This window comes from Lithobates pipiens, unplaced genomic scaffold, assembly GCF_037356315.1.
Source record: "Lithobates pipiens isolate NorthernLeopardFrog02 unplaced genomic scaffold, aLitPip1_a1.2 Scaffold_8, whole genome shotgun sequence".
NCBI lineage: Eukaryota > Metazoa > Chordata > Amphibia > Anura > Ranidae > Lithobates > Lithobates pipiens.
Window position 1 is genome coordinate 456,445,656 of NW_027507903.1, and position 24,422 is coordinate 456,470,077.

At 43.3% G+C, this 24,422-nt stretch overlaps 1 protein-coding gene across 2 annotated transcripts in view; it reads right to left on the reverse strand.

The window, feature by feature from the left end:
* The window catches only part of BLTP3B (bridge-like lipid transfer protein family member 3B), a 137,490-nt gene that overhangs the window by 11,088 nt on the left and 101,980 nt on the right, over nt 1-24,422 (reverse strand). The window contains exons 15-19 of one of the 2 annotated variants that reach the window (XM_077468456.1): nt 17,112-17,278; nt 13,254-13,396; nt 12,991-13,141; nt 6,654-6,913; nt 775-883 (exon numbers count right to left, since the gene is read on the reverse strand). In XM_077468456.1, coding sequence (XP_077324582.1) covers nt 775-883; nt 6,654-6,913; nt 12,991-13,141; nt 13,254-13,396; nt 17,112-17,278 — 830 coding nt within the window. Of the gene's footprint in view, nt 1-774; nt 884-6,653; nt 6,914-12,990; nt 13,142-13,253; nt 13,397-17,111; nt 17,279-24,422 lie in introns of those variants that run through there. The other variant, XR_013270269.1, reaches the window with a different exon arrangement.

The following is a 24,422-nucleotide window of genomic DNA, read 5'->3' on the forward strand; positions in this document are numbered from 1 at the left end:
AGCAGGTGGTCGCTGGCACAGAACTCACGAACTGTAGCTCCAGGCACAGCTAGAATTCTGCATATACTGTGCAGCACTAAATATGTTATTGTAGATACTACATTCATATCTTACATCTTCAAGCACGAAGTTAAAGTGTTACTAAACCCAGAGATATGAAAATAGTTAATCTGCCCCCCCCCCCCAGTGCCCACAGCTTATAAATCTTTTTAGATTAAAATATATCCACTATATACAGTTTTGAATGATCTGTATACCACGGTTACATCATAAACTGCAGTGTTTCTTAATTGCTGAGAGTTCAGGAAGGTGGAGATTTTCAGCCTGTATACACGCCCACATGTGTGATGTCAATATCATGTGACCTGGCTATCTCTGAGAACAAGAAACTGTTCTCTATAGCATAAAAGACACAACTGAGCATGTGCAGGTTGAGGTTGGCTACCTTGCCTGTTCTTTCCAAGGTAGACATTGCAGGAAGGGAGGATCTATGCATACAGGATAAAACATAGCCTTTTAACCCCTTAAAGTTCCACAGTGAGTAAAACAAGCATGCTATTCTGCATATACAGACAGATTTTACTGTTGTGGGTATAGTAACACTTTAAGCAAATACAACAGGGTTTCTGCATTATACAAGGGCTGTGTTGGTGCAGAGGCAAATGAAAGATTCTCCATGTAAATACGTTCTCTTTATTTACCTGTACTCCCTGATTAACATTATTCTGAAAATCTGACCACTCCCAATACAGAAGGCAAAGAATGTAAACTTACCTCTGACAGAAAATGACCCGTCATCATATCGCTCTAACAAGAGATTCTCGATATTGAACATTAAGGGCTCTGGCTGTTGCTCGCTGTTGTTATTCCGTGGACTGTCATCCTAAAAGGCAAAAAGTTCCTTTATAATGGTCATCCCACAGACATGTCTCATTTACAGATTCAAGTGATATTAATTGGCTATTTGGCCTGCCTTGGCCCTGGGCTCATGGAAAGCAGGTCAAATGACACCAGGAGTCATTTAACCCCAGCAGAATAGCAGCATTGGAGATCATGTAAGTACAGAGCTGACGTTTTTTTTTTTTTTTTTTTTTTTAAGAGCTACTGGGTGATCCACTAAACTTTTTGTTTTTGCCCAAGTAAAACACTTTGGCTTTAAAAGAATATCTGGTGACTCTGCCATCAAATTCCTTATGCAGGCGTCTTCTCTAAAAGGGTGACAGTGCCATGTTCCCATTTCCAAATTGTTCTCCTGCATTGCCACCCAGTCACACACTTCGACTAAAGGATGTTCAGTAGCATTTATGTGCAACAAAGGAGAAATAAAAGATGACATTTTTTGTTTAAATAAAAAAAATCTGTGCTAAAGGAAACTATAGTAATTTTAAAGTAATTATGCACTGTGACTGAACAACAATTGGTTTTCGAAACCACTATATAATGGACTTTTCTTCTTTTTTTTTTTCATTTAAACAAACAAAAAAAGTCCATTATATACGGTAGTGGTTTCGAAAATCAATTGTTGTTCAGTTACAGTTTACCGTATGATTACTTTAAAATGACTATAGTTTCCTTTAGCACAGATTTTTTTAAAAAATTTTTTACATTTCTCTGCTATCTCTCCAATGTAACCTAAATATTATAGGTTTGCTTTACCATGCAAGGAATTCTCTATATTGGCCTGCATATTATGTAGTCATGAGAGTTCTTGGTAAGCAATGTATAGTATGCACCAGTGGTAGATGAAATAAAACAATTGCATAGTAATAGAATAATCCATTAAAGGTGGTGATTCATGCTTGTCCTCTATAAATATCACCTGTAGACGTGGCATCAGGAGATTCAGGAAACCACGGGGGTTTCACAGGTACTGGCCAATATACTGTAATGGATTTCTGCCTGTGGTGAATCATTTCTAATCTAATATCCCCAGCTGCCAGAGAGGGGAATATCAAGAAGGAAGCTTATTGTGTCGCTGCAACTGCAGGATTTTTTTAGTTACCATTTTGAAATGCCTAGCTGTTAATTTAAAGCTGAATCCAGGCAGCTAGCAGAAAACACAATTTAATCCAATTACATCATTTAAAGTGTATTTCCACTTTTGTTGTCAAATTTGAGAAACCCCCCACTATATTTGTTATGAGCTCCCATTCACACCACATACCTAAAAATACATTGAAATAAAAACTTCCTACCTTTCTAGTTGTTTCTTTGGAGCAGGATTACACATAAGACTTTATAAACAGTTTAAAATAGTTTAGAATATTGTGACGTAACGTGCAGGGTCAGGTTTAAGTGCATTAACATTGTGACGCAACGTGCAGGGTCAGGTTTAAGTGCATTAACATTGTGACGTAACGTATGGGTCAGGTTTAAGTGCATTAACATTGTGACGTAACGTATAGGTCAGGTTTAAGTGCATTAACATTGTGACGTAACGTATAGGTCAAGTTTAAGAGCATTAACATTTAATATACCACTTTAACCGCAAGTTCTTTACCCGTGTTAGGACAGATAGCGCGAGCATCTATTTTACAACTAATGAGATCTCCCAGTACAGTACAGACAGGGTTAATAATAGTATACACAAGTCCACAGCCCACCACAAACATTACATAGAAGTAAAAAGCTGCGTTGGACTTTTCAGAAAGTAAATAAAGTGAGCAGCAATTTTGAATTATTTTTTTTTTTTTATTTTTTTTTTTTAAGTTAAAGCGTAGCTTCGCCCAAAAGGGGAAGTTCTGCTTTTCCTCCTACTCCCCCCCCCCTTCCCTGCCTGCAGTCTTCTGAGACATGTCACAGGTCCCAGAAGGCCACAAGACGATTCACAAATCACAGTGCGCCTCGCACATTGGAAGCCGGCAGCCAGCTGTAAAGCCACAAGGAGTCAGAGCCAGCTGCCCACAGTTAAGATGCTCTTGCCGGGGAATGGTGAAAAAAAAACTGTTCGGGTAAGAACAGCACTGGATCCTAGGACAGGCGAGTGTCTGTTTATTAAAAGTCACCAGCTACAGCTTTTGTAGCTGCTGATTTCTATTTAAAAAAAAAATATGACTTAAGCTAGTCTTTAGCCACCTCAGCCTCGGAAGAATTTACCCCCTGCCTGACCAGAGCACTTTTTGCGATTCGGCACTGCGTCGCTTTAACTGACAATTGCGCAGTTGTGCGATGTGGCTCCCAAACAAAATTGACGTCCTTTTTTCCCCACAAATAGAGTTTTCTTTTGGTGGTATTTGATCACCCCTGTGTTTTTTATCTTTTGCACTATAAACAAAAAAAAGAGACAATTTTGGAAAAATTCATTTTTTTTTACATTTTGCTATAATATCCCACAAAAATATATATATATATAAAAAAAAAAAAAAAAAAAAAAAAAAAGATAGTTTTCCCCTCAGTTTAGGCCGATACGTAGTCTACATATTTTTGTTAAAAGAATAAAAAAAAAATCGCAATAAGCATTTGATTGGTTTGCGCAAAAGTTATAGCGTTTCCAAAATAGGGGATAGTTTTATGGCATTTTTATAAATTTTTTTTTTACTAGTAATGGCGGCGATCAACGATTTTTAGCGTGACTGCGACATTATGGTGGACACATCAGACATTTTTGACACATTTTTGGGACCATTGCCATCAGTGCTATACAAATGCACTAATTCCTGTGTAAATGACACGGGCAGCGAAGGGGTTAACCACTAGGGGGCAGTGTAGTGGTTAATTATGTCCTGGGGAGTGATTCCAACTGTGGAGGGCGGGGGTACGTGTGATACGTCACTGATCTCTGCTCCCGCTCACAAGGAGCAGAGATCAGTGACACGGTCACAAGGCAGAATGAGGAGATGCTTGTTTACAATAGCATCTCCCAGTTCTTTGCCTGTACCAGCCCTTCTGCCGACATATATAGGCGCGAGGCGGTCGGCAAGCGGTTAAGCTATGGCTATTTGAATGGCAACATGTAACAAAGCAAGTGTTATTACAATCTGACTGTAAAAATGGAAATACGCTTTAAAAAGAAACCGGTCTTTTTAAATACAATAGGTATAAAACCACAATTCATTTTGTGCATGAAGAGTCCGCACTGTTATTCACTACAAACTCTACTATATATGCTGTGAATATGTTTATTGGAGAGGATAACACAGGGATGGCTCTATTAAAGTAGGGGGCAGCACCATGCTTCTTAAATGTACTGAACGTCAGGAATGTGGCTATGCGGTCTGGCAGTGTATTGAAATCACAGGATGGGCCGAACAAAAATTACAAATCATTTTGCAGGTAACATTCACATATACACTATATTGTCTAAAGTATTGGGACGCCTGCCTTTACACGCACATGAACTTTAATGGCATCCCAGTCTTAGTCCGAAGGGGTTCAATCTTGAGTTGGCCCACCCTATGCCGCTATAACAGCTTCAACTCTTCTGAGATGTTTGACCATTCTTCCAGAAGCGCATTTGTGAGGTCAGGCACTGATGTGGACGAGAAGACCTGGCTCACAGTCTCCACTTAATTCATTACAAAGGTGTTCTATCGGGTTGAGATCAGACTCTGTCCAGCCCATTCAAGTTTCTCCACCCCAAACTCGCTCATCCATGTCTTTATGGATATATACATGCACAGCTGTCCCAGACTGTTGGCAGTCATTTTCATTACATATCCAGGTCTCATGGAAAGGTTTATTACATGAATGTAAAATTTACTAATATGTTGATGCCTAATCCATTTTATTTTTTCTGTATTTTAAGGTTTGTTAATAAATCATTTATAAATTTTACTTGCCACGTTTTGAGGTGTACTCTTTAAATGTCCCAGGGGCATTTTTTGTTTTTTGTTGTGTGCGAAACATATTCATGCCCATAGTTTGGGAATGGTATGAGGGTCAAGTGTTCGCTAGCTTTGGGCCATAATGTGTATGTGTAATCATCAGCTGGTGCCTGATTTTAGTTGCAGCGCTCCATTATAAACATACTACATTTAAGTGGCATAGCATTCCAGGGCTGTCATATTATGCTCAGTATGCATACATCCAATTTTATTCCTCCTTAACGCTTCAGAAAAGTGATTGTTTTCTCTAGATGCTCTGCCGAAGGCTGAAAGAACACAAAAGACTCTGTCTAGTTAAGTCTCTAAATCAGGGGTCTCAAACTGACGGCCCCATCCAGCTGTTGCGAAACTACAAGTCCCATCATGCCTCTGCCTGTGGGAGTCATGCTTGTAACTGTCAGCCTTGCAATGACTCATGGGACTTGTAGTTTTGCAACAGCTGGAGGGCTACCAGTTTGAGACCCCTGCTCTAAACTCCTGGCAGATATAAAGACACTTCTTAATGCAGCTTTGTAATAATTACATCAGTAAAAAAAAAAATGTACGCAAGCAGTACAATGCCGCGTACACACGACTGGACTTTCCAGCAGACTAGGTCCGATGGTCTTACCGACTGCCTTTTTTCCAAACGAACGGACTTGGCCACACACAAACGGACTCGTTCACAAGTCTGTTAGTTTTGAACGTGATGATGTAAACGGGACTAAACAAGGCAGTTCAATAGCCAGTAGCATGAATGGTTTTCCCGATTTTAGTCCGTCGGAATCTAGTCCATCGGATAGATTTGAAACATGTTCGATTTCTAAATCCGTCGGATTATTTTTTTCGAAAAACGATCAGACTAGCCCACACATGATCAGATTATCCGACAGACTAATCCCTTCGGACCAAGTCTGCCGGAAAATCCGGTCATGTGTATGCAGCATTAGGGTTTTGACCAGGTATCAGCCTCCTACAGTCCACTGTATAGCAAAGCACAGACTGGAAAAAGGGAGAAGCAGCACAAAGAGCAAAATCAGTTGTGCTGCAGAGCTCATGAGCTAACAAAGGACACGCTAAAAGGACGGAGCAGACTATCTGCTTCTCATTTTAATCTAATTCTAATCACTGGGCTGGGGACAGAGCTAAAAACTGAGCTGCAATACAGAAAAATCTGATTTGCTCCCTTGCCAGACAGGGCTGTGCAGTGGGGCAGAGCTGTTTAGATCTCAGTACTGGATGGACAGAAATACAAATCCTTTCAAGTTAAACAGCTCCCTTATATGCATTTAATATCTGTATTTAGTGGTTTGCCTGGGAGTTAATCTTTTATCTTAGCAGCTGCTCTGTGGGGTTGCAAAAAAGAAAATGTTAGGGTCTAGTCACACAGGCGTTGTGAAAAGGCAGCCCATTCATTTGAATGAGCTGCCTAATGCACCAAACAAGGCGTGTGTACTGTTAGTGCATTGCCATGTACTGCATCGCATGTCTGCTAACATGGTGCGTTGAGATGCCATTCAGAATGAACAGAACCGCTAGAAACCTTGCTCATGTACTGTACATCAGAATGAATAGCACTGCATCAATGGATGCAACACAAGTTTTGCTAATGCATAAGTGTGACTGGGCCTATAATGTTAAAAAAAAAAACATTAGAGGAACAATTTATATATCTGCAGTGCCCTTGTGAAAAAAAGGTCATAAAATAAATACATTTAAAAAAAACAGTGCAAGTCCTAAAAAATGACTTTTGTAGATTTTACACAGATACTGTATGTTGTTAATAACAAAACATCAGAAATTCTCTTTAATGTACTGTTGAAAGTAGCAGTCATTTTATTTTCTATTAACCTGTAAATGTAGCCTGACTCTCTGAACCTTAATCTTCATTGGCATGACTTCAGCCACAGAGTCGTCTTCCACAAAATGGCGGATATTTGCCAGGGTAGAGGTGAGGAACTCTGAGGTAAAATCTGTCACTTGGCACTGTAGGAACCCGTTCTCTGCTGCTAATAAAGAATACCGCTTAGCGCTAGGGCCAGTCTCTAGCCTCAGACTGATATCAGGAGACGATTCTTTCTCTTCTACAGATGAGGACTTTTGATCAGAACCTGGATTGAGAAAACAGAGAACAATTGATACGTGTAAACCCTCTAACAGAACTAAAAATGTATAGGTTACTTCAGATCAACAACTGTACAGGCAGCGTTCTGAGCACTGCACAAGGACGACACCCAGCCACTGTCAATCATTGTTGTGCGACTTTTGCTCTGCGTGTCCCTCTGTGTACACGGTGCTTGGCATGCTGCTTGTACAGTTGTAGTACCAGAGCAAAAACACGCGTGTAGAGGTGACTCCATAGGTCCTTGCAGCACAGGGGGAACATATTAAACGGAGAGTGTGTCAGCGTGGCCAGGGGACACTTTTAAAAGTAAATGCATTGAAGGATTTTTATTTATTTTTTTTAAAGAAAAAAAAACAGGAAGCGTAAGTTATATTATCTGTTTTATGAAAAAAATATGTCATTTTAACTAAACATGCGGTTAGTACTTTTGTGTCTATTAAGAAATAAGCTAATTTTTGTGCTTCTGTGTGGTCACTCCACTTCTTATGTCAAAACAGAGTAGAACAGAAGCACGAATAAGCTCATTTCCCATCATGCAATGCAAGCTTACCATGCTCTGCTGTCAGTCTGCATGAATGTAGAGTAGGGGGGTACACGTAAACACATCATGTCAAGTTGCAAATTGGCTGCTCTGCCACTGCGGGTAAGTGCTAATTGACTGCATTTAGTTATTTTAACATTTTCTCATTTTAGAACAATATCCTGCTATTTAATGAGACCAGTACATTCAGCAAGTTACTTTTAGGCTTCTAAAATGTGGCTGGTCGTGACACCTAAACCTTATTATCAACCTTGAAATATATCTAGTCTAAACTTTGTTTTTTGCACAGAGTAGAGAAAGTTTAGAGCCTATATGTTTTTTATTGCCATCTGTGCCATCTAGATTCACCCTTTCTACGTCTCCTGGCGACCATTATAACCAGGGTTGAAGGGATTATTCCAAGTTTAATTGTCACCCACACAAGAACAGATGGGGGGGGGGGGGGGGGGGGATAACACCAAAGTAAACTTATCACCAGGAGTTGGCATTCTCTCTCCCATCCCCAAAAGAGCTCGATGCCTGAATAGCCCAGCCACCATGACTGGCACCATCTCTGCTCAGTACCTGAACAGACAGTTACCAAGGCTGGGGCTCTCTTCTCACCCCCAAGGGAGCTCAGTACCCTAAGCAGCCAAGCACCTGGGCTGGTACCCTCTGCCTATCCCCCAAGGGAGCTGAGTACCTTAGTCACCAAGCTCCAGCACTGCCACATCAGAGAAAGGAGAGTCAAACCCTCTGAAAATATAAGTTCTCTGGCTTTCACGCTCTCTCCCCACACATAAGAATAGTAAATGAGCAGTCAATCACCTAGGCTTGCAATTTCTCCCCCACCTTGGTACCTGAGCAGCCAAAATACCAGCGTTGTCACTTTTTCCTCACACCCAAGATTTTGGTGCCTGAACAGCCAATCACCAGAGTTGTCACCCTCTCCCTGCACCCAAAGGAGCTCGGCACCTGAGCAGCCAAGCACCAAAGCTGGCACTGCCTCCTTACCCCCAAGAGAGCTCAGTACCTGAGCAGCCAAAATACCAGAGTTGTCACCGTCTCCTCACACCCAAAGGAGCTGGGTACCTGAGAAGCCAAGCACCAGAGCTGGCACTACCTCCTTACCCCCAAGAGAGCTCAGTACCTGAGCAGCCAAAATACCAGAGCTGTCACCCTCTCCTCACATCCAAAGGAGTTGGGTACCTGAGAAGCCAAGAAACACAGCTGGCACTCCCTCCTTACCCCAAAGAGAGCTCGGTACCTGAGCAGCCAATTATCAGGGCTGGCACTCCTTCCCTGCCCCCAAGAGCTTGGTACCTGAACAGCCAATCACCAGAGTTGGCATTCTCTCCCCCCCACCCCCAAAAGAGCTCAGTACCCGAGTAGCCAGTCACCAGGATTGGTACCATCTCCCCACCCCCAAGAGAGCTGCGTACCTTAGTGGCCAATCAGCAAATGCCAGTACTGCGACATGGCAGAAAGGAATGTCTCTCTCTCTCTCTCTCTCTGAAAATACTAATTCCCTGGCCATCATGCTATGTAATGACTTCAAAACTTTTTGCATCTGGACACAGCCATGCAAATCAGAAGCCCCGACTTCATCTGCTGCAAGCTTGCTTCAGGTCAGTAACTTAAATAACAGTGACCTTGTTATTTCAGCATGGTAGCCAGAAAACAGGATTTCCAGACAGAGGACAATGACATTCTTTATACTTTAACAATTACAAATTGCAAGAACCTGCCACAGTCAACTTTTACTTGTCAAACCACTGTTGAAAAGCTAAATCTGATTGGTTGGTGGGGATAACTAAGCTGTGTTCTGTATCTTTATGTGAAAGCTGTGCTTGTGTACTTACAGAATGAGCCTTGCGGTGAAAGCCATCAGCTCTGTCTGCTTGTACAGACAGATGGCTGTGAATATGCTTTTCCCATAATCCCTCACAATAGGCGTCTAAGGCAGTTTCTTCACAGATTAAAATAAGGCAATTGTTTTCACAAAGCTGTAATTCCTCAGGACTGTGCAATTTCTCCCTGGATTTATTAGACCCCAAAACCGCTCACTGCACAGGCTGGGAGATTAAATATCACCCCTCCCCTACCGATAATACAAGATCACATCTGGAGCTTTTAGTTTAAAAAAAAAAAAAATCTTGTACTAAGGAAAACACTGGCAGTTTCAGGTCACTTTTATTTTTAGCATCTTTATGTTCCAGGGGAGAACAAACTCCCATAGGATTGAATGGAGATTGTACAATGCAGGCAATGTTTCTAAGTGGCTTGGAGGCTTCCTGGGCGATATCCCATCAAATTGGGGACAGGCGAGTAGAAGTCTTGCATGGGGGCTGCTAACTTGACGGTCAAGAGTCCTCCCACGCATTGGGCGTCAAGAGTCCTCCCACGCATTGGGCGTCAAGAGTCCTCCCACGCATTGGGCGTCAAGAGTCCTCCCACGCATTGGGCGTCAAGAGTCCTCCCACGCATTGGGCGTCAAGAGTCCTCCCACGCATTGGGCGTCAAGAGTCCTCCCACGCATTGGGCGTCAAGAGTCCTCCCACATTCTAGTAATAAATGCTGATTCTTGCAATAGGAACAAGTTATAAAAACAAGGCGATGCTGGGACAGGCAGGGAGGTTTGGAGGTACATTTTGAACATGCCAGGGGATCACCTTTGAAGTGGCTCTCTAAAGGTTAGGTGTTTTAAAACATTAATGCATTTCCTGCATTAATGTAAAAAAACACCCCACTGCTTGTCCCCACCATCCCTAAATACTTACCTCTCTCAATTCAGTGATGTGCCTTGCTGCATCTCTTCTCTCCTTTTTTTGTCTTCTCACAGAACACATAGGCAGCAGTTTGAGCCATTAGCTCCTGCTGTTGTCAATCAAATCCTATGAGGAGGGAGTGGGGGCATGGCTGAGTCATGCTGCGTGTCCCCATGGATGCACACAGCCAAGCTCAGGAGTGTGCCTGCATGGGTGCCCCCATTGCACAGGGCTGGCTATGGGGGCACTCAGAGAAGAGGAGGAGGAGCGGACAGTGTCTGCAGGGGACCAAAGAAAAGATAAGAGACCATTCTATGTGAAATCGTTTCTTAGAGCAGGCAAATATATCGTGTTTTATTTTAACTTAAAAAAAAATAAAAATGTAGATTTTAATATCACTTTAATTTTCCTCACTTTTACATGACTGCCAAGCTGTGCAACAGAATGGAGAGTGAAAGGATCTGGGAAGAACTATAAGAATACATTTACACTTGAGCACAGTGATTTTCAGGCACTTTTATTTGAGCGCTTTTGCACACATAAGCATTTTAAAAGCCTATTTCAATTGATTTACCCTTGTACCCTACCTGGAATTTAAAGCCATGACCCTACTTTTTCACAACTGGCGCTTTACCCCCTGCGCCACCTCCAGAATTGCCAGGTACCTCTCCAAACATGGAGTCATAGGTTTGAACCCCTAGGAGGGTACACGTTAAATGATTGACACATGCTTCTAAAAACACATGTTTTTAGCACTTCTGGAGGTGGCACAGGGGGTGAAGTGCCCAATGTGCAAACATGTTGTTGTAGGTTTGAATCCCAGGTAGGGCTACATTCAGTACTCCTGGGAGGTGGTGCAGGGGGTAAAGTTCCCCTTGCAAAGACAAATTTACCTCCCGCGTAGGGTACGATCATTTTACTTCTGCTTTCACACTTCAGGCATTTTAGTTTTAGCCAATGGAGAGTATTAGGGGGAGGAGAGCAGTTCTTAAAATGGTCTTAAATACAGCTGAAAAAAAAATGCACAATTTGCACATTTACAGGCGTTTCTGAAATCTGTGGGGCCAAAAATTCAGAAATTTGCATCAAAAGTAGTTCATGCGGCTTTTGGAACGCCATGTGCTCATATTTATTGAAATATATAGAATTTTGGAAGGTGAGTGTTTTGAAGCTTTAAGTCACAAGACTCTCAGGTGTGAATGGGTTCTTACAGTACGAGGTGCCTGAGCAGTTGCAGCAAATGTTTGAAAAAATAAACATAGACGGCCATTCAGTCATAAGTGGATGCCCCCTCCTTTCCATTCTCTTTAACCCCCCCCCCCCCCCCCCCACGAAAAAATCCCACATAGTTCAATAAATAGGAGCACATGGCGTTCCAAAAGCCGCATGAACTTGACGCCGATTTTGGCGTTTTTGGCCCCACAGATTTCAGTAGAAATGCCTGTAAATGTGCAAATTGAGCGTTTTTTCACAACTGGTGCTTTACCCCCTGCGCCACCGCCAGAGTTGCCAAGCACCTCTCCAAATGTGGAGTCATAGGTTTGAACCCCTGGGTAGGGTACACATTTACTGGTGCCCATGGCTGTCTATACTGGAGCGTTGGAACTTCCTGCTACCTGTGATTGTACAGTTTGTTCTCTCTATCCTGATCTTATGTTAAAATAAAGAACTCAAAAAAATAAACGTTAGGAATAAAAAGTAACCCCCCCGGCAGTGTTCAAGTTTGTCCCAACCCCATTAAATGCTACTTTTGCTAGACATCTTACTCTGTATGTGAATAAAAAAAACAAAGTAAAAAAAATAAAAAAAAATCATATCCTGAATACCTTTTATGACCCAAAGCTTTCTAAATCTCAGCCTACAAGGCATTTTTCAACTGCAGGTCTCTGCTGTACAAGTAATTCTGTAGCATGATGGATAATTACACATCATTTGGCAGGTAGAATAGTTCACATACATATACTTTAAGACCTTATGCACACTGGGCATTAAGCCCCCGTGCATGAGATCCAAGCTACTGGCAGCAAGGCTGAATGGTGCCTTCTACCAGTATGATGCCTTAATATGCATTTAATTGTATGCCAGGAGTTCTTCTCTCATTTTCTATGCACAGTTTTAAGAAGATTTCTTAGCCTGGAGCACCACCTAGTGGACTTATAAAGAACTTCTGGAGCCAGAGTAACTCAGATCTCAAACAAACTGAAACCAGTTGGATGTACTGAAATGTGAACATAATGAACCAACATCAAAGCCAATATCTTATGTTCTTGCAGGTAAACCAAAGACAAAATATTCCAACATTCAGCAGAAGCCTGACCTAAAGAACAGAGGAGTTCCTTGGGTCAGGCTGTCCTCAAAGCCAATTACCTGTGGTGATCGCTGCTGAATGCACTTTGTGTGCATCCAGCAGCAATCATCGGCGGTAATTTCTGGCTGTGCAGAGAGCCACAAATAGCTGTGGTTGCTGGAGACCCAACATAATAGTGAACAGAAATGGCTGCTGCACCTAGCCACTCAGAGACGCAGCAGGAATTAGAGTATTTCGGTCGCTACAATTCACAGTGGCCCTAATCGCTGTCGTAAATGTAGCCTTCGGGTTTGCACTTTAATTTGATCTTGTAGCCAGGTCTTATTTTAAAGCTCATTTAAAGTGCATCTGGTTAAGAAAATGTAAATGTTGGCAGTCCATAGCCTGGCCACCGGATCACTCAAGTCTTCATCAGCTGGAAAATCAATGGTGATATTACATAAATATATATGAAAAAATTCTCTTACTCATGCTCCGGTTGTTGAGGTATTGCCAAACGCTGACATTCCCAAGCTGTTTTGGAACCACTTGATTCACTTGAAGGCAAATGGTTACATCTTCTCCCTTAATATCAATTGCGCCGTTCACTCCACTTATTTTAAATACTACAACGGACATCTGTAGGGAACAAACAAAGGTTATCTGGGCATCAAAGTAACCTATTTATACTCTTGCTTTGCAAGGGGCAGTAGGGTCAGCTGGAAAAGAGGCCTAAGCCATGGACACCTACCAGCTCTTGCTTAGAGTCATGAGTGCTTTCATCAGCAGCACTGCCAACGTCCGGTGAGGAAACGCAGTACTCTTCATTCCTCAGTTCCACGCTGGCTGTGTCCACTGTGGACTGATAGTTCAATGAAGAGAAGTCTTCCAGCCCTGATGCGATGAAATAAAAAAAAAACGTTCTCAAAAGTAAAAAAAAAAAAAAAAAAAAAAAACATTTGGCACATGGAGTACTGATGGAGTATTAAAAGGGTGCAGCCAAGGCTTTAGTCATGTAGCTTACATAAGAGGACAAAGCTAGCTAAGCAGCAGTTCTGCCTAAAATCTGGTCCTCACCTTTGGTGGAAACCATGTGGCTGATGCATCACTGGCTACTTGCCCAGCCAAGCCAGGTAATGCAGTTTATACACGACAATCAATTATTAAACAATGCTCTCTTAGGCATCCATTTATCAAGCAGCGTAAATTACCGCTGCCTAGTTCTCCAGCATTCTGTAACATCTTGCAGGAGCCGAAGCTGCAGCACCAACTTTCCGCACAGCCCATATGCATTGCCCGGGTTGAGAGCAGTGAGTTTTTTTTTTTGTTTTTTTTCAGTTTACGCCATGGGTCTGCATGCCCAGCTTCCCACCCACAGGTAGTTACTATTAGGGCTCATGCACATGTCTCAGATCTTGCTGGCAGCATAATCTTGCATACAGTGCATGCATGTAAAAATGTGCTCCTGCCACCTAGCCTCCTAGGTTGTTAGGATGCTGGCAGCTTTTGCCGCCTAGGGTTCACGATTGCTAAGCCATAGGCGACCCCTGCTACCTTACGTCCTTGGTATTCAAGACCAATACCCATACGTTTATGCTATACTGTGTTGCATGACATGTACAGATCTGCAGCCAGTCCATGCAGAGTTATTTAGTGATGCCTGGCCTGTGATAGGAGTCTGATTGGGTCTATGGCTACATCTGTCTCTGGTCTCATCTGCTTGACTGCAGGATGTTTTGTATTATTCTCCCCTTTCTTTTACAGCCAAGCCTGCTCACCTCAGTCCAGTATTGGCATTGCTATTTCTGCTCCTACCCTTCTCCATAACGTCTTGTCCCACACCTCTTACCGTGTTTCCCTGAAAATAAACCCGGGTTTTATAATAATTTGGCCACAAAAGATCCAGTAGGCTTATTTTATGGGTAGGTCTTATGCCATGTGCTGTCTTTCTCTCTCCCCATCTCCCTCCCTGCCTGTCAGCAATCCCAGTGGAACTGAGTAAAAGTGCTTGTGAAATCCTAGGATGCAGTGTATTACAGTATTCTATAATGTAAACCGTGCATGTTTCTGTAATCTATTTGTGATAAATACCTTCTCCCGTGACACGCTGGACCTCTCTTCCCCGCTCTGAGCACTGCAGGGGGCCCAAAATTCCTCGCTGGGAGAAGAGGAGGAGAGCAGCGGGAGGTCAGCTGAGCACCGAGCGGCTCAAATACCTTCAGCTTAATCACAAATAGATTACAGGAAACATACACACTTCACATTATAGAATACTGTAATATAGTGAATTTTAGGATTTTACAACCACTTTAAACTAGGGCTTATTTTTGGGGTAGGGCTTATATTGCAGCCCTCCCTGAAAAAAAAAAAAAATCACAGTAGGGCTCATTTTCAGTGTAGGTTTGATTTTCGGGGAAACACTATAGTATCTAGTTTAGATCAGAGAGATGTACAGCAGCATGGAGAATACTGCAACGTTCATCGTTCTCCCTGCTTTTAGTAATGTATCATTTCTGTGTCAGATTTTTATTGCAACAAGTGTGCCTGTGAACTTTTCCATTATCGTGTACACTACTGGAGAAGACTGGGGAGCGGTCTGCTCCCCCATCACTGTCTACACACACACATGAGCCTGTGCAATCTGTAGGCACAGGACCCGTGGTCATGGTCTTTTGCCAGATGCCATAATTTGCTGGAAATGACATAAGACAGCCTTGTTGATCCCTACTTCTAACGTTCATGGGTAGAGGATTTTTTTTCAGCCCTTGAGATGTCACAGAGGCTAAAATGATAAATTTTTTAGAAGAGGGACAAGTACATGGAAACAAAAAAAAAAAAAAGCAGGGGACACTATAGAGGGGAGGTAGGAGGCCAATTCAGGTGCTGGCTTTTATCTTTAATGCTAGCCATACACCAGTCAAAAAATGAGCTTAAAAAAAAATCCTATGTGCACACATAGGATAACATTAGATGCTTCTAGAGCAGGGGCCTCAAACTGGCGGCCCTCCAGCTGTTGCTAAACTACAAGTCCCATGATGCATTGCAAGGCTGACAGTTACAAGCATGGCTCCCACAGGCAGAGGCATGATGGGACTTGTAGTTTTTGCAACAGCTGGAGGGCCGCCAGGTTGAGACCCCTGTTCTAGAGGCATACAAAAAAACAAAATGCTAAATGCCTCTAGGAGCAGTGTTTTTTTTAAGCCAGTATGCATCGACCCTAAAGCTGAAGTTTAACCTGCTTACATTTTCCCTTCCCTAGCTCCTCCTTTTCCTCACTCTTCAAAATGCTAATTACATTTTTTAACTAAAACCTTTCCATTTTTTATTGCACAGCTTATTTGGACTACATTGCTGGGTCTCCGTGCTTCTCTACACTTCGCAGACACATCATGGCTGGAGGAGGAGCCAGCAGAGTACATAGCTTTCTGAGCAGGGACGGCCCGTCCATTAAGGGAGCACGGGTGTCATCTGCACTATCCATGCGTCCAGCCCTTTCAGGACACTGGCGCATGGATTCCAATGCAGAGGGGCTGTTTTTTTTTGAAGCACGGATTAGACCCAGAGGCTCCAATAGGAATCAATATAGGGTGGACTCTGGTCACACAGTCTGCTCTGAGCTCGCCCAGGTGTGTCACAACAGCGAATCAATAACACACACACAATAGCACACAGTGTTGCCAGTCTTTTCATCTTGAGGCTTGTCTACAAGGTGTGCAACTGTGGTCTGAGCACAAGTGGGGCTCTCCTGTCTGCATTGTAAATTTCTGCATTCTATACTGTGGCAGGGTGCTGTGATGTTCTCTGAAACAGTGGCGGCTGATGTTTTTTTTGGGGGGCGGCATACAACCACCCCCTACCCCCCCTCAGTCGGTGTGGGGTAGGGGGTGGTTGTATGTCGCCCCCCAAAAAACATCAGCCGCCACTGTTTCAGAGAACATCACAGCACCCTGCCACAGTATAGAATGCAGAAATTTACAATGCAGACAGGAGAGCCCCACTTGTGCTCAGACCACAGTTGCACACCTTGTAGGCAAGCCTCAAGACTGGCAACACTGTGTGCTATGCTCATGAAAGTATTCTTTATTGTAACTCCAACTTTCTTGTAACTCCATAAGGAGTGAAAGAAATCCCATACACAGAAATAACTGGTGGGCTGAAACGCGTCAGCACTGTGTATGGGAATGCTTTTACTCTTGATGGACTTACAATAAAGAAGATTTTTATGAGTAAAGCACACAGTGTTGCAGTCCTTTTTCGAATTGATGCCTGCCTCTGTATGCCTCTAATGCAAGCAGTGGGCTGGATCTTAGGATGAGTTATGCAAATCTCAACATGCCTTCATGCATGGATGCCAGTCTGGAAGGGCAAGCCAGACTGCATTTGCATGCAGACGACCCTAGATAATAATCACACGTGATGCTGAGTCTCCACGATTGAAATAACTGAAATAAAACAAATGAAAGGGGCACACCAGGGAGAGCAAGGATGGGGAGGAAAGCACTTTATGATGCAGGACAGTCTGGGTTGCTTTTTTTTTTTTTTTTACGTTTACAGATTAACACAATAAATGATCCATGATTAGAAGTGGACATTTCAAACTTTTCCCTACCAGCCTCCATAGGGTCACTCCCATCGCTCTCCACCAGGTGCTCTTCCAGTAGGTTGCTGTCTATGGAGATATTGTCCAGGGAGACCTGGGATGGGCTTCTCTTCATGTTCTTGTAAGAAACAGAGAAGGTAGGCAGGTTGGACGGACAGCGATCCTTAGGGATTCCACTTAACAAAAATACATGGAAACCAGGTTTCAAAAATCAAAACAAGTAACTTCGGAAAAGGCATAATTATAATAAAAGAAAAACAAAAAAGGGGGTTACAGGAAGGAGAAAAAAAAAAATAAATAAATAAATCTATCCACCAAATCATATATTATATATACATATATATTTTCCCAGACACAGAAAGCCTAAATAAGTTTATGGGATTTCCTATCCTTTTATATAAAAACAGCATAAGATTATAACACAAGAATATACATTCACTTTTAAATGGGATTTAACCCAAAAACAACAAATTATTATATTGCAGTTTACCAATTCTTAGATGGATGAATTTTTTTTTTGGGGGGCTTTTGTTTACAATTTTCACCTAGTGATCCGTTCAATAAGTCTGTTTTTTTTTTTTAAACTTCCATTAACAGACTAGGCTGACTCGCAAAAATAACAGTAAAGCCTAGTACACACGGGCCGAATGTAGGCCTACACTTGGCCCATGTGTATGGCAGCCAGTCCGACAGAAGCCGGCTTCTATCGAAGGCCCATGACCGAAAAAGATCTGCCGACCTTCTCCATGACCGGAGTGTTCAAGTCGGGGGCCGCCCCCCCCTGTCAGAACACAATAGCTCAGCAGGGGAGATCACTGTATTAACATCGGATTGTTAATGCAGTGGCTCTAATCTGAGCTGTCAGGGTTGGGTTGTGTTGAATGGAATAAAAACTAGTGGTGTGTACCAGGCTTTAGAAGTTGAGACATATTATTTAACACTGACAGGGGCGCCTACAATGGTCAGCTTTTATGTAAAACCTTAATCTCCCCCAAAAATGTTGAACTGCTTAAAAAAAAAAAAATGTTAGCTGGATTTCAGCTTTAAATTGTTAAAGTAGTACTAAAGTCAAAAAAATGTTTTCAATTAACCGCTTCAGCTCCAAAAGATTTTACCCTCTTCCTGACCAGAGCACTTTTTGCGATTCTGCACTGCGTCGCTTTAACTGAAAATTGTGCGGTCATGCAACATTGCACCCAAACAAAATTTTCTTCCTTTTTTTTTTAACCGCAAAATAGAGCTTTCATTTGGTGGTGTTTGATTGCCTTTGCGTTTTTTGTTTTTTTTATAGTGCAAAAATAAAAAAGTGTACATTGAGAAGAACGAATCAAAATGTTTCCTCAGTTTAGGCCGACATGTATTCTTTTACATATTTTTAGTAAAAAAAAATCCCTAGTGGCCATAGGGAGAAGCGACATCACATTACGTAGTTTTGCCCAGACGTGCCATTCTGTCGCAGTACAACTGCAGCAGCTGGTTGGCAAGTGGTTAAAATAACAACCATGTTATACTCACCTGTTCTGTGCAGTTGGTTTTGCACAGTGCATCCCCATCCTCCTCTTCTTGGGCCCCCATTGGCAATCCTGGCTCTCTCTTCTTCGCGTGTCCCCATAGCAAGCTACTTGCTATGGAGGCGTACAGTGTTTGTGCGCTCTCGAGTTGTGCGTCTATGGAGCCATGCATTTACCTTAATGCAAGGAATGCATTATAGTAGAAGTTCAGCCAAATACGACCTAATAAAAATCTATTCGCAGACACTTTCTAAGACTATCTAGCCCTGTAAATAATAAATCAATGTATTTGCCTGTTCTGCAGCCACTCCGGTCCCACGCTGAGCTGTCAGCGGCGGCTTCTCTGTGTGTAGGCATGTGCAGTAGAGGCAGCCGACAACGGAAGCCCCATAGTAAGTCTATGGGTGACCGCACTTCCCAGGCATGTCGCAGCCATTATTGGCTGTCTTCTTCAAACAGCATCTAATACTGGAGACCAGACTGCATCGGCTTCAGAAAAGGAATGTATAGCGATTTTTGCTTAAACAAAAGGTAAAAAAAACATTTCCAGCTTTAGTATCACCTTAAGTCCCATACTGCTGCATCTAAAGCTGGTCATAGATGGATAGAAATTCACCTGGCTCAGCAGAATTGTGATCAGTGTGCGGGCATCCCTACTAACCTAATGAGGGCCTCCGGCGGAGGCTCTTTACCACGTGATCAACTGTGTCCAATCACGCTGATCACGATGTAAACAGGAAAATCAGGTGATCGGCTTTTCATCACTCGCGTCTGACAGACATGAATAGAGGAGAGCCGATCAGCAGCTCTCCTAATGGGGGGGTGGGGGGTCTGCACTGATTGTTTATCAGCGCAGGCCCCCTCAGATGCCCACACCATCATGTAGCAAAATAAAAACAGTCATGCCCAGCAATGCCACCCATCAGTGTCATTAGTGCCACCCATCAGTGTCCAGCAGTGCCACCCATCAGTGACCATCCATGCCCACCCATCAGTGCCACCCATAAGTACCCATCAGTGCCGCCTATGAGTGCCCCCTCATCAGTACCACCTCATTGGTGCCCATCAGTGCCCGTCATTGAAGAAGAAAACTTACTTATTTACAAAACAATTTAACAGAAACAAAAAGAAAAACTTGTTTTTTTTCTAAATATTCAGTATTTTTTATTTGTTGCGCAAAACATAAAAATCGCAGAGGTGATCAAATACCACCAAAATAAAGCTCTATTTATGGGAACAAAATGATAAAAAATTTGTTTGGGTACAGTGTTGTATGACCGCGCAATTGTCATTCAAATTGCTACAGAGCTGAAAGCTGAAAATTGGCCTAGGCAGGAGGGTGTCCAAGTGCCTGGTATTGAAGTGGTTAACAATACCCTCTCTCCATTTTGACAATACTGCTGTTAGAAAGGCGTCTCCTTGATCCTCCAGTGGGGTGCAGACACCCTGAGACAGGAAGTGTGTTACTGACATCACAAGATGGGAAACAAAAAAACTAAAACCGATTGCAGCCACCCCATTTAAGGATTGGTAAGCTGTGATATACAATCATTTATGGAAAAGAAAAACAATGCAAGTAAGGATTTCAAATCTTTGAATTTTTTTGTGCCTTTGGCTTCTATTTATTTAGTTGGTGAAAAGGGATCTTTAATGTCAACCTGTGCTTTACAGTATTAACAAACATGCTCAATTTAAAGGGGATGTCTTCACGAAATAAAAACAAACATTCAATACATTTTTGCATTTGCCTGTGTTTTATTTTTTGTGCACTGCAAGTATAGAAAATACCTGTTGATCCACCAGAAGTCTTCCTGCTTGAGCTGACAATACTGTCTCTGGTGCACTAATATCCCAACCAGTGTTAGCCCCTTTCCAATACTCCCTATGAGCTGCAGAATAGCCCCACTTTGCATTTTTAAGATGAGGATCACCTGCTGGTGGCACTGTGGTTCCCAGAGCATAGTTCTGGTGGCCACCAACGGGTGTCTCCCAGGTACTGTATATAACCCGTCCCCTAGCTTCCTTCAGTGCTTCGCGGTTTCACCTGTTAGCCATATACCTAGATGTTTCTTAAACCTGATCCCTGCCATGATCCTGTTACCATCCCTGCCAAGTACCTACATCCTGTACCTTGCTACCTCATATCTGCTCCCCTTGTTCCTGATCCCTGACTGTTCCTTGCATCTCCAGTCTTAGCCTGTTTATCTGAGCTTCTCCTCTGTTTGCATACAACGTTGGAAAAATTATTTGATCCCCTGCAGATTTTGTAAGTTTGCCCGCTTACAAAAAAAATATATGGTGTATAATTTTTATCATAGTTGTATTTTTTTATTTTTTTTCAAATAACAGTTTTATTAGTTATCTCAGCAGGTAAAAGAAAATAGACAGAACACAGAAAGTTCCAGGCAGTATTAGAACAAGAATATAGCCAGTACAGACATGGTAGCAGTAATTGGTGCAGGATCATTGCTAAATCATACTATGAACTGATTCAGGGGTATGAGATTCCCAATGACCCGTGGTTTGTTTTGTTACATTGTACAGGTAAACCAATAGGACCCTATAAGAAGTCCAGAACGCCATATCTCCTTAATGCTGCTAAGGCACTCATTCCCCAATTTTGGAAAAAAACGACCATTCCAACATTACGCCAATGGCTAATGAATGTAGACAATATTTACTACATGGAAGATTTGACTCTTTCCCTCAAACAAATCTGACCTAGCAAAGAAAATATGGTCCTGCTGGTTTGCCATCAAATACTCTAACGCATACGTGGAAATCATGTCTCAAACGGGGTAAGATGAGGATAGCCTGAGGTTATGCATAAGGGAGATTTGACCGAGGCAGACGCTCCCCTCCCCTTCCCACCTCTCCCATCTTTTTATTCTTTAATCTGCATCTTTTCTATTCTGTCTCTTCCACTCTATCCTTTCAAAGATGTATGCACTTGCACAGGGCCTTCACAGAAAAGATAATAATGGCCTGCACTCTATGGGGCTGATTTACTAAGATGAATGCGCTGTGCCGGTTCATACCTCAATTTGTGCGCCAGATAAATTAAGTGAGCGTATGAACCAGCGCACGGGTAAGCGCAACAGATGATAATATGCCAGCGCACTTGATAATAGTATCCCATTGATAATAGCGCACGCCGTATCATCAACAGTCCATTCACACAGGGGCAACATGACTTCCAGCGCGACTTTGGGAGGCAACTTGGACACGACTTGAGTATGAATCACAGCGCGGCTTACAACATGACTAAGTCGCCCCCAGGCCAGGCGACTTTCATTTAAAAAAAAAAAAAAAACAGCATGGGTTCCCCTCCAAGAGCATACCAGGCCTTTCAGGTATTGGATATTAAAAAAAAAAAAAAAAAAAAAAAAAAAAAAAAAAAAAAAAGGCGCGGGGGTCCCCCTCAAAATCCATACCAGACCCTTATCCGAGCACGCAACCTGGCAGGCCGCAGGAAAAGAGGGGGGATGAGAGTGCCCCCCGAACCGTACCAGGCCACATGCCCTCAACATTGGGAGGATGCTTTGGGGTCCCCCCCAAAGCACCTTGTCCCCATGTTGATGAGGACAAGGGCCTCATCCCCACAACCATGGCCCATGGTTGTGGGGGTCTGTGGGCAGGGGGGCTTATCGGAATCTGGAAGTCCCCTTTAACAAGGGGATCCCCAGATCCCGGCCTCCCCCCTGTCTGAAATGGTAAGGGGGTACACAAAAGTACCCCTACCATTTCACCAAAAAAGTGACAAAAGTGTTAAAAATTACAAGAGACAGTTTTTGACAATTCCTTTATTGGTCTTCTTCCTCCGGAGTTCTCATCCAGCATCTTCCTCCACGGCGTCTCTTCCTCCTGCTTCATTCTCGAGCCGCTCCGCACAATGGGAGGCTCCCGCTGTGTGATACCTCTCTTCTTCTGACACTTCTTATATAACGGAGGACCCGGTGACCCCGCCCCCTCTGATGCACATTTCCATTATATAAGAAGTGTCAGAAGAAGAGAAGCGTCACACAGCGGGAGCCTCCCATTGCACGGAGCAGCCTGAGAACAAAGCGAGAAAGGAGAGACGCCGTGGAGGAAGATGCCGGACGAGAACATCGGAGCAAGACGATGGAGGAGGAAGACAAAGAAAGAAGAAGATGGGGGAGGAAGAAGGGGGGGAGGAAGAAGGGAAGGGAGGGAGGGGGAGGAAGAGGAGGAGGAGGAGGAGGAGGAGGAGGAGGAGGAGGAGGAGGAGAGAGGAGGAGGAGGAGGAGAGAGGAGGAGGAGGAGAGAGAGGAGGAAGGGAGGGAGGGAGGGAGGGGGAGGAGGGGGGGAGGAGGAGGAGGAGGAGGAGGAGGAGGAGGAGGAGGAGGAGGAGGAGGAGGAGGAGGAGGAGGAGGAGGAGGAGGAGGAGGGAGGGAGGGAGGGAGGGAGGGAGGGAGGGAGGGAGGGAGGGAGGGGAGGGAGGGAGGGAGGGAGGGAGGGAGAGAGAGAGTTAGGGAGGGAGGAGGAGAAGACGAAGACGAAAGAAACCGAAGGAAGAAACCGAAGGAAGAAGACCAGAAGAAAGAAGATGAAAGAAGAAGACTTTAATAAAGGAATTGTCAAAAACTGTCTCTTGTCATTTTTAACACTTTGTCACTATTTTGGTGAAATGGTAGGGGTACTTTTGTACCCCGTTACCATTTCACACAGGGGGGGGGAGGCCAGGATCTTGGGGTCTCCTTGTTAAAGGGGGCTTCCAGATTCCGATTAGACCCCCCACACCCACAGGCCAGGGGACCCCAAAGCATTCTCCCAATGTTAAGGGCATGTGGCCTGGTACGGTTCAGGAGGGGGGGGGGGCACTCTCTTGTCCCCTCTCTTTCTGCGGCCTGCCAGGTTGCGTGCTCGGATAAGGGCCTGGTATGTATTTTGAGGGGGACCCTCACGCCATTTTTTTATTTTGGCGCGGGGTTCCCCTTAATATCCATGCCAGACCTGAAGGGCCGTTGCGCATCAGCATGCACCGCAACTCATTGCGCAAACCTTTTGTAAATCAGCCCCTATGTTCGATGAGTTTAGCACGAAATTTGATAAGTGGTTTCAAGCTGAATACACTGACCTTGGAATTTGTTATAGATGGCATTGGAATATGTTAATGTGATATGCAAGTTTACTACAAAGTTTTCTCGTCAACATGCTTTCACCTACCCTGTATTGTATACTTCATTTCTTGAAGTACATCATACATTTTTCTTTAATAAAAAAAAAAAAAATAAAAAAAAAAAAAAATTGTACTATGAACTGTAATTCCCCCGTACACACGATCTGACTTTCTGACATCAAAACCATGGAATTTTGTTTGGAGGTTGTTGGCTCGAATGTTGTCGTCTTGAATACACACGGTCACACAAATGTTGGCCAACAATTACGAATGTAGTGACGAACAAGATGTACGGTGAGCCGATAAAAAGGAAGTTCAATAGTCATGTGATATCTCCATTAGGAATGCTAGTTTTACAAGACCAGGCGTGTGCGCTATGTACAGAGTGCAGAGTTCAGGCGTGTGCGCTATGTACAGAGTGCAGAGTTCAGGCTGACTGTCTTACTGTCACGTGTGATAAACTGGGCCAATCCCTAAAGCTAAACTTTAGGAAAGAGATAAATATAAGTAAAATGCATGTATGTGAGCTATATTATTTGCCAATGAATTTGCAATTCTGTTGTCGTTGTCTTTAGAGTGGTTGTAAACCCTTACACAACACTTTTCCCTACAGGTAGGCCTATAATAAGGCTTTCCTGTAGGTACTGGAGATATCTCCTAAACTTGCAT